The 15,882-nt window shown below is 41.8% G+C and overlaps 2 protein-coding genes across 3 annotated transcripts in view; one reads left to right on the top strand and one right to left on the bottom strand.

The window, feature by feature from the left end:
- The window catches only part of eno1b (enolase 1b, (alpha)), a 185,590-nt gene that overhangs the window by 100,917 nt on the left and 68,791 nt on the right, over positions 1–15,882 (bottom strand). The window lies entirely within an intron of this gene.
- On the top strand, positions 6,236–14,878 carry p4htmb (prolyl 4-hydroxylase, transmembrane b). Of its 2 annotated transcripts, XM_080784685.1 has the most exons (10): positions 6,236–7,081; positions 7,529–7,576; positions 7,711–7,792; positions 8,063–8,253; positions 8,357–8,453; positions 9,507–9,669; positions 10,212–10,397; positions 11,075–11,165; positions 11,303–11,426; positions 13,800–14,878. In XM_080784685.1, the coding sequence occupies exons 1-10, from the start codon at positions 6,758–6,760 to the stop codon at positions 14,024–14,026; spliced, it is 1,533 nt and encodes a 510-aa protein (XP_080640811.1). In that variant the 5' UTR covers positions 6,236–6,757; the 3' UTR covers positions 14,027–14,878. The 2 variants fall into 2 exon arrangements, with proteins under 2 accessions (XP_080640811.1, XP_080640812.1); XM_080784686.1 differs by lacking the exon at positions 7,529–7,576.

The raw sequence follows: 15,882 nt of genomic DNA on the forward strand, positions 1-15,882 counted from the left end.
CATCATTTTGGACCATGGGCTATAGCCCATATCGTACGGCATACTATAGCGCGCCGTTTTTCATCATTTTTGAAGATTTGAAAAAAATGACGAAATGACAAAAACGATGGGTTATAGCCCATGTTTTTTGAAATTTTGAAAAAAAAAGTTAGCCTCGTTTCTCATCATTTTGGACCATGGGCTATAGCCCATATCGTACGGCATACTATAGCGCGCCGTTTTTCATCATTTTTGAAGATTTGAAAAAAATGACGAAATGACAAAAACGATGGGTTATAGCCCATGTTTTTTGAAATTTTGAAAAAAAAAGTTAGCCTCGTTTCTCATAATTTTGGACCATGGGCTATAGCCCATATCGTACGGCATACTATAGCGCGCCGTTTTTCATCATTTTTGAAGATTTGAAAAAAATGACGAAATGACAAAAACGATGGGTTATAGCCCATGTTTTTTGAAATTTTGAAAAAAAAAGTTAGCCTCGTTTCTCATCATTTTGGACTATGGGCTATAGCCCATATCGTACGGCATACTATAGCGCGCCGTTTTTCATCATTTTTGAAGATTTGAAAAAAATTACGAAATGACAAAAACGATGGGTTATAGCCCATGTTTTTTTAAATTAAAAAAAAAAAAGTTAGCCTCGTTTCTCATCATTTTGGACCATGGGCTATAGCCCATATCGTACGGCATACTATAGCGCGCCGTTTTTCATCATTTTTGAAGATTTGAAAAAAATGACGAAATGACAAAAACGATGGGTTATAGCCCATGTTTTTTGAAATTTTGAAAAAAAAAGTTAGCCTCGTTTCTCATCATTTTGGACTATGGGCTATAGCCCATATCGTACGGCATACTATAGCGCGCCGTTTTTCATCATTTTTGAAGATTTGAAAAAAATGACGAAATGACAAAAACGATGGGTTATAGCCCATGTTTTTTGAAATTTTGAAAAAAAAAGTTAGCCTCGTTTCTCATAATTTTGGACCATGGGCTATAGCCCATATCGTACGGCATACTATAGCGCACCGTTTTTCATCATTTTTGAAGATTTGAAAAAAATGACGAAATGACAAAAACGATGGGTTATAGCCCATGTTTTTTGAAATTTTGAAAAAAAAAGTTAGCCTCGTTTCTCATCATTTTGGACTATGGGCTATAGCCCATATCGTACGGCATACTATAGCGCGCCGTTTTTCATCATTTTTGAAGATTTGAAAAAAATTACGAAATGACAAAAACGATGGGTTATAGCCCATGTTTTTTGAAATTTTGAAAAAAAAAGTTAGCCTCGTTTCTCATAATTTTGGACCATGGGCTATATAGCCCATATCGTACGGCATACTATAGCGCACCGTTTTTCATCATTTTTGATGATTTGACAAAAATGAAAAAATGAAAAACACGATGGGTTATAGCCCATGTTTTTTGAAATTTTGAAAAAAAAAGTTATCCTCGTTTCTCATCATTTTGGACCGTGGGCTATAGCCCATATCGTACGGCATACTATAGCGCGCAGATTTTCATCATTTTTGAGGATTTTAAAAAAATGACGAAATGACAAAAACGATGGGTTATAGCCCATGTTTTTTGAAATTTTGAAAAAAAAAGTTAGCCTCGTTTCTCATCATTTTGGACCGTGGGCTATAGCCCATATCGTACGGCATACTATAGCGCACCGTTTTTCATCATTTTTGATGATTTGACAAAAATTAAAAAATGAAAAACACGATGGGTTATAGCCCATGTTTTTTGAAATTTTGAAAAAAAAAGTTATCCTCGTTTCTCATCATTTTGGACCATGGGCTATAGCCTATATCGTACGGCATACTATAGCGCGCCGTTTTTCATCATTTATGATGATTTGACAAAAATGAAAAAAACGATGGGTTATAGCCCATGTTTTTTGAAATTTTGAAAAAAAAAGTTATCCTCGTTTCTCATCATTTTGGACCATGGGCTATAGCCTATATCGTACGGCATACTATAGCGCGCCGTTTTTCATCATTTTTGATGATTTGACAAAAATGAAAAAAACGATGGGTTATAGCCCATGTTTTTTTAAATTTTGGAGGATTGCGGAGCAAATTGCGGAGTGTTGCGGAGGATTTTTCTCCAAAAATTAAAAAAACGATGGGCTATAACCCATTATTTTTTGAATTTTTTGAGAATTTTTTTTAGTGTTGCAGAGGATGAGAAATATTAGCAAATTGCGGAGTGTTGCGGAGGATTGCGGAGCAAATTGCGGAGTGTTGCGGAGGATTGCGGAGTGTTGCGGAGTGTTGCGGAGGATTGCGGAGGATTTTTCTCCAAAATTTCAAAAAACGATGGGCTATAACGCATCGTTTTTTGAATTTTTGGAGATTTTTTTTTTAGTGTTGCGGAGGATGAGAAACATTAGCATTTATCATTTATCATTTTGGACCATGGGCATATAGCCAACACAATGAGCAGAAAATAGAAATGAACCATTGTAAATACAACAAATTGAGCAGAGCACTGCAGGGAGTCGAACCCCGTTCCGGTAAACCAGAAGTACCACAACCAGTGCCTTGGTTTTTGTTTTGTTTTACGAGGTCCATTCGTTGAAATGTAAATTTTGCATTTCATCAGTAAAGTAATTTCACAATTTGACATTGTAGGCAATAATTAATAACAGTATGGCACCAGGCCAAAGCCATGGGGAGAGAGTATGTGTGTGTGTGTGTGTGTGTGTGTGTGTGTGTGTGTGTGTGTGTGTGTGTGTGTGTGTGTGTGTGTGTGTGTGTGTCCGTCAGTTTGTTAACAGCTAATCTCCAGCACCATTAACCCGGTCGATGCCAAATTTTGCACACGCACTCCCTGGATGCCAACGATGAAACAACACACTATATGCATACTGTATGCCCTCTGTGACCGCTTTTCTGCGATTTCACCTTTTTTCAAATCCTAAACAATGATGAAGAATCGCGCACTATAGCATGCCACTTAATGACCTTGACCAATATCAATGACCTTCAATAAGACTAGTAAATTACCTTGACCAGTATAAATGACCTTCACCAGTATAAATGACCGTGACCAGTATATGACTGTGACCAGTATAAATTACCTTCATGAGACTAGTAAATGACCGTGACCACTGACCAGTATAAATGACCTTCATAAGACTAGTAAATGATCTTCACCAGTATAAATGACCTTGACCAGTATGCGGTCCGTGACCATGGACTATAGCCTTTCGCTTTTCCTTGATTTTCACCTTTTTTTAAATCCTCAACAATGATGAAGAATTGCGCACTATAGCGCGCCGCTCAATGACCTGAGACCATGGACCAATGAACCATGTAAATACAACACATTGAGCAGGGCACTGCAGGGAGTTGAACCCCGTTCACAAACTCTCCAAAAAAAAACACCTGAAGAACACAAAAGCCACGGTCAACACCCACAATAACATCCTGTGAAAACTAGTGAACTCCAAGTGGGACGCAGACCCACAAACAATCAGTGCAACTGCCATGGCCCTGTCTTTCTCTACAGCAGAGTATGCCTGCTCAAGCTGGAGCCGATCACGTCACACCAAATTGATCAACACAGCCCTAAATAACAACTCCTTTCGTGGCTGTTTACATTCGAGGGTCGCCGGTCCTCTCGAACGGAACAGTTTAACGTCATGCCCAGGACGAAAAGATATAGAGAATACCAACATGAAAAATAACAGTATATAGCGTTGTCTATATAGCGCGCCGCTCAATGACTTGAGACCATGGACCAATGAACCATGTAAATACAACACATTGAGCAGGGCACTGCAGGGAGTTGAACCCCGTTCCGGTAAACCAGAAGTCCGACACCAGTGCCTTAGTTTTTGTGTTGTTAATTTACAGGTCCAGGTGTGCATACGCATGTGCGTCTGTGCGTGTGTAGGTGCATATGTGCATTTGTGTGTGCACGCTTCAATGACCACTGCTGGACCCCATGGGGATCAAGGACCTCTGGGAGCCACCCATAATTCACAACGGTCACAGCGAACTCTGTTGCATCACAACTGGTGGCCCAACAGTCGTAACCAACACCGCCGCCGACCCACAGGAGAATACCATCGCACAGTGGTATCAGACCAACCACAATCAGCCAACCCTCAAACCAAACCCTTCGACCTAGAAGAACTCGAAATTGCAATGGGAAAGTTGAAACCCGGAAAAGCAGCAGGGATTGATGACATACTGGCAGAAATTATACAGCACCTGGAACCTAACGCAAAGACCTGGCTCGTGGGGATGCTGAACACATGCATGGCACAGAAAACCATCCCTTCTGTCTGGAAAAAGACAGAAGGGATGGACACCGTTGGAAGGCTCAACACAAGCCGATGCCCCTAGAGATCCATCCCAAAGCTTCCCTCAGGGAGCGCAGCAAGCCAGCTAGCCAGCAAGCCCGCCCAATCAGACAATGCAGCCAGCCAGCTCCGCCAGTCAGCCAGTGTAGAAAGTCAGGCTGCCAAGCCAGCGCACATCAGCCCTTGCAGTCAGCCATTGCAGCCATACCAGCCTTGCTCAGTCAGCTCAGCCAGACCTCTCTCGAGGCCTGGCTCTCTGTCTGCCTGGCCCGGTCTGACCCGCCCTGCCTTGCAGCAATAAAACCAGCCTTGCCGGCAAGGCAGCCAGCTCAGAATACGAGCTCAGCAAGCCAGCGCAGCTGGCAAGCACGCAGTTAGTCTAAACCAGTTTCAGACCGGCAGGCCAAGGCAGACAGACAGGCAGACCGAGGCGCCTAGGCAGGCAGACAGACGAGGAAGGCAACAAAGTGCAGGCAGGGGGACTATCCGGCCTAAGGCTGCGCTGCAAGGGTTGGAGCCTGGCTTGCTCCTGCTGATCTGCGCTGAGTGGCTGTGGCTGCACAGTAAGGCTGCAGTAACCTAGTCTGGGCTTGTTGCTGCACTGGCTTGCTAAGCTCACATTCTGAGCTGGCTCGCCAGATAGGCTGGTTCTGTTGGTGCAAGGCAGGGCAGGGCAGACCGGGCCAGGCAGACAGAGAGCCAGGCCTCGAAAGAGGCCTGGCTGAGCTGACTGAGCAAGGCTGGTATGGCTGCAATGGCTGACTGCAAGGGCTGATATGCTCTGGCTTGGCAGCCTGACTTTCTACACTGGCTGACTGGCGGAGCTGACTGGCTGCGTTGGCTGACTGGGCAGGCTTGCTGGCTAGCTGGCTTGCTGGGCTCCCTGAGGGAAGCTGTAGCATTGGTAGCAAATTACTTTTACTGAAGGGGAAGGTCCCCCCCCATGCCCTAGCGCGGGGGGGGGGGGGGGGGGGCACTCCTTACTTTGACTAATTACTTTAGCAGGGGACCTTCAGTTACTCTGTGATGTTTGACAAGGATCCACTCCAAGCGGAGGGGGGGACCTGCGTGTAGCGTGTTTACAGTCTACTGAGACTGTCTGAAATAACTCTGAATACTATTACAAAGCGACGGTCTGCGCATGCGCGACCAGACTCAATCGTGGGGGCATTTAAATAAACAGGGCCAGCTACAGATTCAGATAGTAATCGTTGCTATAAAGTGTTTGTTCAATAAGATGGGTCTCCTGCCTGTCTCCATCTCTTTGGGCATCTTTTGCCCTGTGTTTAGCCTACCAAAACAATATACCAGTAGGCCTATAGATTTTTGACCTTTCCCTCAGCACCTGCCTGTGCATTTTCACGTATTCTCCCTGTTTGTTTTGGTAGACATGGGTTTTTGGGGTACCAAAACAAACTGAAAACACCTAAATACAGCGATGGGGTGGTGTGTTTCTGCTAGGTAAACGCCACCACACTATACTTTAACCCAGTTACCCATGTGGTATTGCAACAACCATACAATATGAATGTCTTAAATGTTAATGAAAACAGCCTATAACTTATAGGTTAATAAAAGTAGTCGGTTCACTCACTGCATGTCTGCATCTCGTGTCTGCGTCATGCTACAATGACAGCCATATGATTTCTGTCTGCTGTTTCACGCCACTAGATGTCAGCCTTTCTCTGCTGTCAGCCAGAGCCATAGAGTAAGACAGCGTTACGACATTGGGGGGGCAGAAAACAGTCTGGTCACGTGCCCATAGACTCCAATGCATTACGTAAACTTCCGGTTTTCCATTTTCAATAGAAGTGAACGGAGTTGTCGTAACTTAAACTCTGTCTATACTCTATGGCTCTGCTGTCGGCGTACTGTAACTTGCGGCGTGGCGATGGGGCAGAGGGGCATGGCGTGTAAACACTAAACAGCACATTTAGATGATGGTTTTGCACATCTCTTGTAATCTATGTTATGTAATTCAACCTCGTTTCTTTTAATGGATGACTATTGCACACAGTCTACACGGGATCACTCAAGGTTTTGAAATGGGTTCTGATATTTTAGAGCGGATCTGGATACGCAGTGCGCATTGCTGCTACTGCTGGATGGAGCTGCTGCTGCATTGTAAACAAGACTACAACGCTACTGGAAGTGGAAGATGAAGTTCACGTCTACGGTCTACTATTTATTTATTTTTGATTCACATTGATTTAAAGTCCGTTGATTCCATTCACTGCTATGGAGACACATGCTTTCTTCAAAGTCGGTAGAGATTATTAAATAAATTGTCGTTCTGGGCAGCTGTCAGTCAATTTAACGTCACTCACGTTTAAAGGGATTATTCATGTTTAAATCGACATTTTGTGACCTGGAACAAGTATTTAATACTCATTGGGATTATTCGTTCGTAGGCCAAATATCGATTGCTTTCAGTGGAAAATGACTGACCCCCATGAACACCCAGAGGACACGGCTGCGACCCCACGGGCCCCGCCTCCGTGTAAGCGTCTATCTTGGCAAAAGAGGAACATATGCTCCCGTTCATATTTCATGATTGTGGTGGTATTTTTCCCAGTGTACATCATCAATGTCATAGCGCTGCTGCTATACGTGCATTACAGCAATAGTCCTGGAGAGCCTGTTATGCCGAGTGATGAGGCGACCAGAAGTAAACATCAGCAGCATGCCAAGTCTCACGGGCTGACGTCATCCAAGTCGGAATTTGTGCGTGATGTTTTCCTTCCAAGAATAGATGGTGTCAGAGTGAGTATGACTCCCACGCATCCCACTCACTGACTGAATATTTAGAGTGGAAAGTATTAAACGTATGTGTCTCAAGTAGACTAGCCTACAAGTACAATTTGGTGGTACTTTATTTACTTTACTGGATAATTTCCAATGTTCTATACTTTAACTTCTACTCCACTACAGAGGCAAATATTGTAGTACTTTTACTCACTACAATTAGGCTATTTGAAAACTTTAGTTCCTTTGTAGATTTTGATAATAACACATACAGTAGCTATACATTCCCCACTTCAGCCCTATAGATGTAAATCTGCTATTTTCAAAATATGTTTAATGCATTTCATGAATTTGAAAACTTGTTAAATCGGACATTCTGCATAACGAGTATACTTTTGGTATGTTAAGTAGGCTACATTACTAATATTTTTGCACTTTTTTAACTAGTACATTTTGAATTTTCAGACATTTACTTGTAACAGAGTATTTCTACATTGCAGTATTGATACTTGTGTGAGTACTTTTTCCACCACTGGCAGCAGTGAGCATATGGCACCCACTCAACCACTCACTCACTCACTGACTCTCTCCCTGCCTTGATTCACATACAGTAAAGCTATAAATTCAACCTTCCATTTCCCTTTCAGGCGGGTCATGTGCAGAAGGTCTCTCTAGTGCCAGGCAAACGTCATGAGATGCGGACACTAAGTCTAAAACCTCTGCTCTTTGGTAGGAGCCCACACACTCCTAACATGCAATACTATCCATAGAAAAAAGGAATATTAAGGGCCATCTAAACTAAAGTGTATAATGAAACAACCATCTTTTTTCTATATATAACCTGGAAACAAGGGATTGCTAATTACAATTTACAACCCACCAAATTAATTATGTTGGAATTTAGAAGTAGTATAAATACTACACTTTTCACAAACACAGGATTGCTTTTCACAAGGGTTCTCTCTGTAGCCACGCTGTGTGTCTATTACGTGTACACAGAGATTCCTGGATTTTTGTCAGATGAGGAGTGTCGAGTGGTTATGCAGCTCGCACAACTGAAGGGTCTGATGGAAAGCCAGCTAATGGTGCAAGAGGGCCAGGAGAACCTGGCAGAAGAGCTAAACCTCAGTCCAGAGGAGATCTTTAACCTTCTGGATATCAACCAGGATGGCCAGTTGCAGCTCCATGAGGTACGTGTCAGTTTGTGACTTAAGTTGTGAGCGCATAGCTTTAATTGTGTGTAAGTCAAATTTCATATGGTGAAGATACTTTACTCATCTTTTCTTTTCACAGATACTCACCCATTCTCGGGTAAGAGATGGCATCTGGCTCACGCCAGAGAATCTGCGAGAAATTTATGCAGGGCTAGAAGCCGATGAGGATGGAGATGGTAAGAAACCAATTTAAAGTCTCATTATTAGCTTTTTGTTTCTGTAAAGATTCACAAATTCCAAAGGGTTTACACATAAGAAATAAAGTATAAAAAAACATATCACTTATCACTGCTGTCACTGATATGTAACCCTGGGTGTTACCTGCTTGTTGCGCAAGCCAAACAGTCAATCACCCTGCACAGCAGCCTCTGTTTTATACTAGGCGAGACCATACCATACAATAATAAAACTTTATTTATATAGCACTTTTTTAAACAAAGTTACAAAGTGCTTTGAACAGTCAGACATCAATAATAGAATACATCACAGGTGCAAAAGAAAAAACAGTAGAGAATGCAAAATAACAAACACAGATAAAAATCAGGGAGATGCAAAGGCTATTCTATAAAAATGTGTCTTTAGGAGGGTTTTAAAATGCGTTACAGACTGGGATTGTAGATTGGCTGTTTGTCAGTAATAAAACCTTTAAAATTACATACTGGACATGAGGCAGACTTGCAGGTGAAAGATAAAGTTTAATAAGTTCCAGGCCTGGACAACATAGGTGAATAACTGAAGAAAAGAAAAACTCAAACAACAAAACTTAACTTGTCTTGAACAGAGAGGTACTGGTGTCAACCTCTCCCCATGGCAGCCCATTGCCCAATCTCTACTGAGCCATTTCCCCTTTATATAGACTCCTGACTCCACCCCTGGCTAAGCAGTCAGCAAATCACAACGCGTTTAGCACCCAAGATGCTCCCCCTAAAGCAATCAATCAGAGCTCTCTTCAGGCAATCAAGGCAGCTTCCCAATTACAGCATCTGCATAGATAAACACAAGTATATTAGATTCACACCTTCTGTGGGACTGAGAATCAACCTGTTACACATACAATTCAGAAACTATACAATGAAATTGTATTGTTGAACAGATTATATTACTCTGACAGAGGCTGCTCTGTCACAGGTTAGCCTCAGTTCATCTGGTAGGCTAGTCCAGAGCCTTGGGGCCTTAACCACAAAATCCCGATCCCCCTTTAGTGACCAATCTTATGTTGTTTCGGGCAGACTTGCTGAGTCTGGAGGAGTTCAGGCGTCTGAGCAGTGATGCATTCCAGCGCTTTCTGCTGCAGCGCGGCGTGAAGAGCAGTCAGTTGGTGAGGAACAGCAGACACACCTGGCTGTATCAGGGTCAAGGATCACACCCGGTACTACAAGATATCAAAGAGAGGTGGGCTTTTATTTTACTCTATAGTAGCAGTCCTCATGCTACAGTATATGTTGTCTCTCCTGTGTGTGTGTGTGTGTGTGTGTGTGTGTGTGTGTGTGTGTGTGTGTGTGTGTGTGTGTGTGTGTGTGTGTGTGTGTGTGTGTGTGTGTGTGTGTGTGTGTGTGTGTGTGTGTGTGTGTGTGTGCGTGTGTGTGCGTGTGCGTGTGTGTATGCCTGTAGCACGCGTCACAGACAACCCAGGGGAGTGCCGTGACCGGTGTTGAATCAGATTGATAAGGTTGTCCAGAACTGACGATCCAAACAATATGCTCACATATGGGTTTTATGGTCGTTTGAATTAATTCATTTGTCACGAGTTGTCTACTTTTGTGTGTTTGCGTGTGTAAAACTCTCATACTAGGCTATCAGCTGTTCTGTGTGCACATGTAGGCGCACGCGTGCATGTACGTGCATGCACGTGACATCACTAAAATTCTGTGGTACCGAAAAGATTATCGCCGTTACACCACTGCTTACCATGTGTTTTTTTCTCCTTTACAAAGGGTGACTCATCTTACTCAGCTCCCCTCTATGTTGGTGGATCTTAGTGAGCCCCTGCAGGTTGTCCGCTATGAGGAGGGAGGGCACTACCATGCCCACCATGACAGTGGCCCTTTCTATCCTGAAACCGGCTGCACACATACCCGCCTTGCTGCCAACACCTCCACTCCTTTTGAGACATCCTGCAGGTGAGATAAGCCTGGTCGACAATGTTGGATTGGGTTGAGCCAGTCACATACAGTATCTGTGAATGTACAGATTTGTATTCATTTGTCCAACATTGACCGATTGTGTGTTTGACATGCGTTCATTAATGTGGGGCATGCTACTGTACTGTATGTGTTTCTGTGTTTCCGGAGTGGAAACCCATTTTGTTTTACTTTACCAGACTTACTTTGTACAGACATGTGCTTGTTTAAGTACGTGTTAGTGTGTGCCAAGATATATGTAGGTATGTAAGATCATATCATTTTAATTGTGTTTTTGGCATTAAAAGAGTTTAGGCTTTGTAAAGATTTGTGCAGGACCGCCACGAGAAATAACTTTAATATGGAAAGAAATGACCGCTACCAAATTGGTAGCGTAGGTTAAATATGGCCTATTTTATGGTGTTTGGTAGTACCAATAACCATAAAATAGGCCATATTTAATACTTTTTTAATACAAAGAAAAGGTTGAAATAGCTATCTACAAGCTCACAGCTTGTCGATCTGCTATTTCTATGAACATTTCCCTACAAATAAATGGAAATGATTATGCTGATCGCAAATAATTGCAAATAGGTGATTATGTATAAATTGTGACAGGCCCAGATATGTGCAGGCAAACGCACAGGCATCAATTTAAATATGTATTGCACATCTAGGTACATTACAGTTCTCTTCTACCTGAACTCTGTTGAGGGAGGCGGGGAGACCGCATTCCCTGTGGCAGACAACATGACCTATGATGAAGTGGTGCGTAATTGTGTATGTGGCCTCTTTTGGCCTTTGTAATATTGTCTATCATATCTGTGTTATATCACTTGTTTATCATCAGTGCATGTGCATGTCTTTAGGTTAACAATGTGTCTAAAGTTTGATAATGTGTTTAGTCTCTCATACAGAATGATGTGGATCTTTTGGACACCCGAAAGAATTGTGACAAGGGTAACCTGAGGGTGAAGCCGACCAAAGGGACAGCCGTGTTCTGGTACAACTACCTGTCTGATGGGAGAGGTACAAAGTACAGCTGTACACAATTCAATAATAATCAATGATACGTCAAAATAAAAATACATGGCTTTAAATATTTAACATGGCATTTAAAGATTCAAGGCCATGGTTAACAAGAATAGGGTAACGTTTGAATAGTAACAGAATTAATTTCACAGGGATGCTGCATCCCTATGAAATTAAGTCATATGCACAATTTCTTCTGCTACCTTGTTCGTCCTTGAACCTATGTTGGTTCACAAGAATGTTCAGGAGCAGATCCTTTAGTCTTGGTTGCTCGGTTCGTACTGACCTGCTGGGAACTAGCTTTTTCGTAGCAATACCATTGCAATACCATCAGCTTGAACTCATAACTCAATGTGTTTGCTACCCCAAAATTAAATCACTTATCACTATATATATATATATATATATATATATATATATATATATATATATATATACCATACCATACCATCTTTATTTATATAGCACATTTTAAAACAACAACGTTGTACCAAAGTGCTTTAAAACATTAAAAAACACAACTTCATTGAAAAACCACAAAACAACCACAAACAACATGAACCTCTGAGCTTCAGCCTGGTTTTAGGCACCACCAGGAGAAGCTGGTCAGAGGACCTGAGCATCCGTGTCGGAGCATAGGGTTTCATTAGATCAGATAAATAAATGGGTGCCAAACCATTTAGACACTTAAAGACAAAGAGCAATACTTTGAAGTCAATCCTGTATCGCACAGGAAGCCAGTGGAGGGAGGCTAGTACAGGGCTGATGTGGTCTCGCTTACGTGTGCCTGTAAGTAACCTAGCAGCTGCGTTCTGGACTAGCTGTAATCGAGAGATGGAAACCTGGTTTACTCCAATATACAGGGCATTACAGTTGTCTAGGAGGGATGTCATGAAAGCATGAATTACAGTTTCAAACACAGAGCGGGATAGACAAGACTTAACCTTAGATAGCTTCCTAAGCTGGAAGAAGCTCTTTCTTACTACCTCATTTATCTGTTTGTCAATCTTTAGGTCAGAGTCAATTTTGAAACCTAGATTGGTGGCAGTAGGCTTCAAGAAGGGCTCAAGGGGGCCTAAAACACCAGGAGGGGACACATGTGCTTGTGTGGGCCCAAACACCATAACTTCAGTTTTGCTGTCATTGAAGTTTAGGAAGTTTAAAGCCAGCCATGCTTTTACATCCTCGAGGCAAGCAAGGAGTGGTTTTAAAGAGTCAGGATTGTTACGCTTTAGAGGCAAATAAATTTGGCTGTCATCAGCGTAACAATGGAAAGAAACACTGTGTTTTTGAAAAATAGATCCTAGGGGGAGCAGATACAACATAAACAGAATTGGTCCAAGAATAGAGCCCTGTGGCACTCCACAATGGAGGGATGCTGTGGTGGATGTGGCATCCCCTAGGGTGACACGGAAACTTCTCCCTGACAAGTAAGATCTAAAAAACTCTAGTGCTGGCCCTTTAATGCCAACCCAGTGCTCCAAGCGAGAGAGCAAGATACTGTAATCTACAGTGTCAAATGCCGCTGTAAGATCCAAGAGCACCAGAATGAGAGAGTCACCAGAGTCTGTAGCCAAAAATATGTCATTAAAGATTCTTAACAGTGCAGTCTCGGTGCTGTGGAGAGCTTTGTACCCGGACTGGAACACTTCCAGAATGCCATGTGTGTTCAAATGGGGCATCAGTTGGGCCAGGGCACATTTTTCCAAAACTTTGGAATTAAATGGGAGCTTGGAAATAGGCCGAAAGTTGGATAGGACAGAAGGATCAAGGTTGTGCTTTTTAAGCAGCGGCTTTACCACAGAATGTTTAAAAATTGCTGGTACATCACCTGCCAGGCACTGGTTTATGATCAATAGGAGATCTGGCCGGTAGCCTCACTGCTTTCTTCAGCCAGACGAGGGGGAAGGACGTCTAAGGGAGAGCCAGTTGGTTTTATTTGGGAAATTATTTCCTGTAGCTGAATAAGGGATACAGGCTCAAAATGGCTCAAAGTGGTGGGGCAGGTGACAGCAGTAGAAGGGTCATGTGTCGGAGTAGGGATGCTAGCCCTGATGTTGGCCACTTTGTCAATAAAGAACTGTAAAAAGAGCTCACATTTTTCAGGGGAAGCATCAAGACAGATAGGCTGGGGGACGTCAAGTATATCATTTATAGTTTTAAATAAAACCTGTTTGTGACAGTTAGTTACAATGATATCTGAAAAGTATTTCATCTTTTCAGTTTTGACACTTTGCTGGTATTTGCCAGCTATCACGCAAAATGTCAAATGACACCGTTAGCCTATCCTTTTTCCACTGACGTTCAGCTCATTCATTCATATATATATATATATATACATATATATTATATATAATGTTTTTCTCACAGGATGGGTAGGAGAGCAGGATGAATACTCGCTGCATGGAGGTTGTGTGGTCACCCATGGCACTAAGTGGGTCGCCAATAAATGGATCAACATTGATCCGGATTATCAGCGCCAGGCTCGTTACCAGCAGCTGGTATCACAGCAGCAGCAGCAGGAGGAAGATGACGGAGATGAAGGGCCGAGGCCAAGACTTGAACTGCACAATTCTGACATTCGTCAAGACTTGTAACTCAGAACACTGATTCTCAACAAGGGGTCCAAATGCACACTTAAGGGTCTGTAACTCTGAGAGTGTACAAATGGAACTAAATGGACCTAAAATGGTCAATTTTGTACACTCTCATAGTTATATTATATATAACAGTGAGAATTTGACAGTATATTGGGGTCCCAGAGGGGGGAAATGGTATGGGGTTCCTTGAAATGAAAAAGGTTGAGAATCACTGGCTTAGAAACCAAAAAGAACAAAAAATGTACTACCTAAACTTGCTTTGTCCTGTGCACAAATTCCTTTCATGACATCCCCTGTGGCCAGTATAGAGAGATATTATATTCAGGGACAGTGGTCACAGTGGGTTTATGCAACTATAAAGTGAGATGTTTATATTAACAAGTGCTTGTTGTTAGCCCATACAATTTTTATTAAATCAGCTGTCACACTCAATTTAAGGAATGTGGCATTGTAGTGAAACTCATAAACGTAAGTCATGGAGTGAGTTAAGATGAGAGAGACTTTGCATGTATAGTTGCACATACTGTAGGTTTTGTCATGTCGCCATGAACCAAATTGCACTTGAAAATGAAATGGCACACTGTAAACATTCCGATGTTCTACCCTGTCTGTATCATAGCATTACTAGAAAAAAAGCACCCACACTTCCAGGGTGATGCATGTTTACTTTATGTATTGAATCCAGGTACCTTTTTTTAAAGTGTTACTTTCTCCTTCAGGTATCTCCAGCATCAAATATTCCATCAGTTTGTTTGTTCTTGTTTTTTATATATATTTCCAAATGCACTGAATCACTTTCCCACATTAAGAATATGACAATTAAAAACTTTTATTTTATGCTACTTCTCATCAGAGTTTAAATTGTCTATCTTTCTTTATAACTTTAGCACAACATATTTGTACAGTATATTAACTCATTTATGCTCTGTTGTACAATGATATTGCATGGCAGAAATAGCATATCTAACATACATTAATATGCAGTACAAGCTCACAACACCTGCATCTGCATCATGTACTATGAGCCTGTAGATCTGCAAATTTTGATGATGTATAAATTAGATAATGTGTCTCAACAGAAATGAAAGGCCACAAACAGTTATTAGCCTACTCACAATCTATGCAGAGAGCCATAATACAAATATTTAAATTATTATCATAGGGCATAACAGAAACAACCATTTTCTGGTACCATCATTCCAGACACCATTCATTTCTCCCATAGAGATTTCCAAAAATATTTATATCAACTAATTTAAGCGATCCATGATCTTGGTGAATCATGACAATGAAATATTTGATTCTGTGAATATTTAATTATAGGCATATACTAAATTTAATAAATACCCTTTGTTTTGCTTTTGTTTTTCACAGAATCAAATGTTTTATGGTCATGAATCATCAGGGTCCTGCAGGATGGCTTAATTCTAGGCTTAAAATAATTTATATAAATATTTCTGGAAATCTCTTTAGCCAAATTCCAATACCCCATCTCGGCTGCTCGTGCACTCGGTCACTCCAGCATGGTGATGTTACGTGAAATTGGTGACCTGCTGAAATATGTGACAATCGTGTAGACAATCACATAATGTCAATGTCCAAATGTAAAGCAGTTTGTTCATTAGAGTTCAACCTAGCGGTATTTAGGCCATGTATTTAAAGACTTCCATGGAAGTTGTGTGAAGACAACTTCACACAATTTCTTCATAATTTGCCATGCTGGAGTGAACGAGATTTGGGGTATTGGAATTTGGCCTATGGGGAACCAATGAACCAGAAAATGGCAGAGACTGCTATGCCCTATACTTGTGACGTCACATCCATCCAGCATTTCCATCTGCTATAGTGTGCTC

The sequence above is a fragment of the Protomyctophum bolini genome (assembly GCF_963924005.1).
Source record: "Protomyctophum bolini genome assembly, chromosome: 2".
Lineage (NCBI taxonomy): Eukaryota > Metazoa > Chordata > Actinopteri > Myctophiformes > Myctophidae > Protomyctophum > Protomyctophum bolini.

What these genes read in the sequence shown, in the direction of transcription:
- p4htmb (XM_080784685.1), top strand. Translation starts at nt 6,758, where the DNA reads ATGACTGACCCCCATGAACACCCAGAGGACACGGCTGCGACCCCACGG. An exon ending in GCCAGTTGCAGCTCCATGAG is followed by an intron (nt 8,254 to 8,356) that starts GTACGTGTCAGT and finishes TTCTTTTCACAG; the next exon opens with ATACTCACCCATTCTCGGGT. An exon ending in CTACCTGTCTGATGGGAGAG is followed by an intron (nt 11,427 to 13,799) that starts GTACAAAGTACA and finishes TTTTTCTCACAG; the next exon opens with GATGGGTAGGAGAGCAGGAT.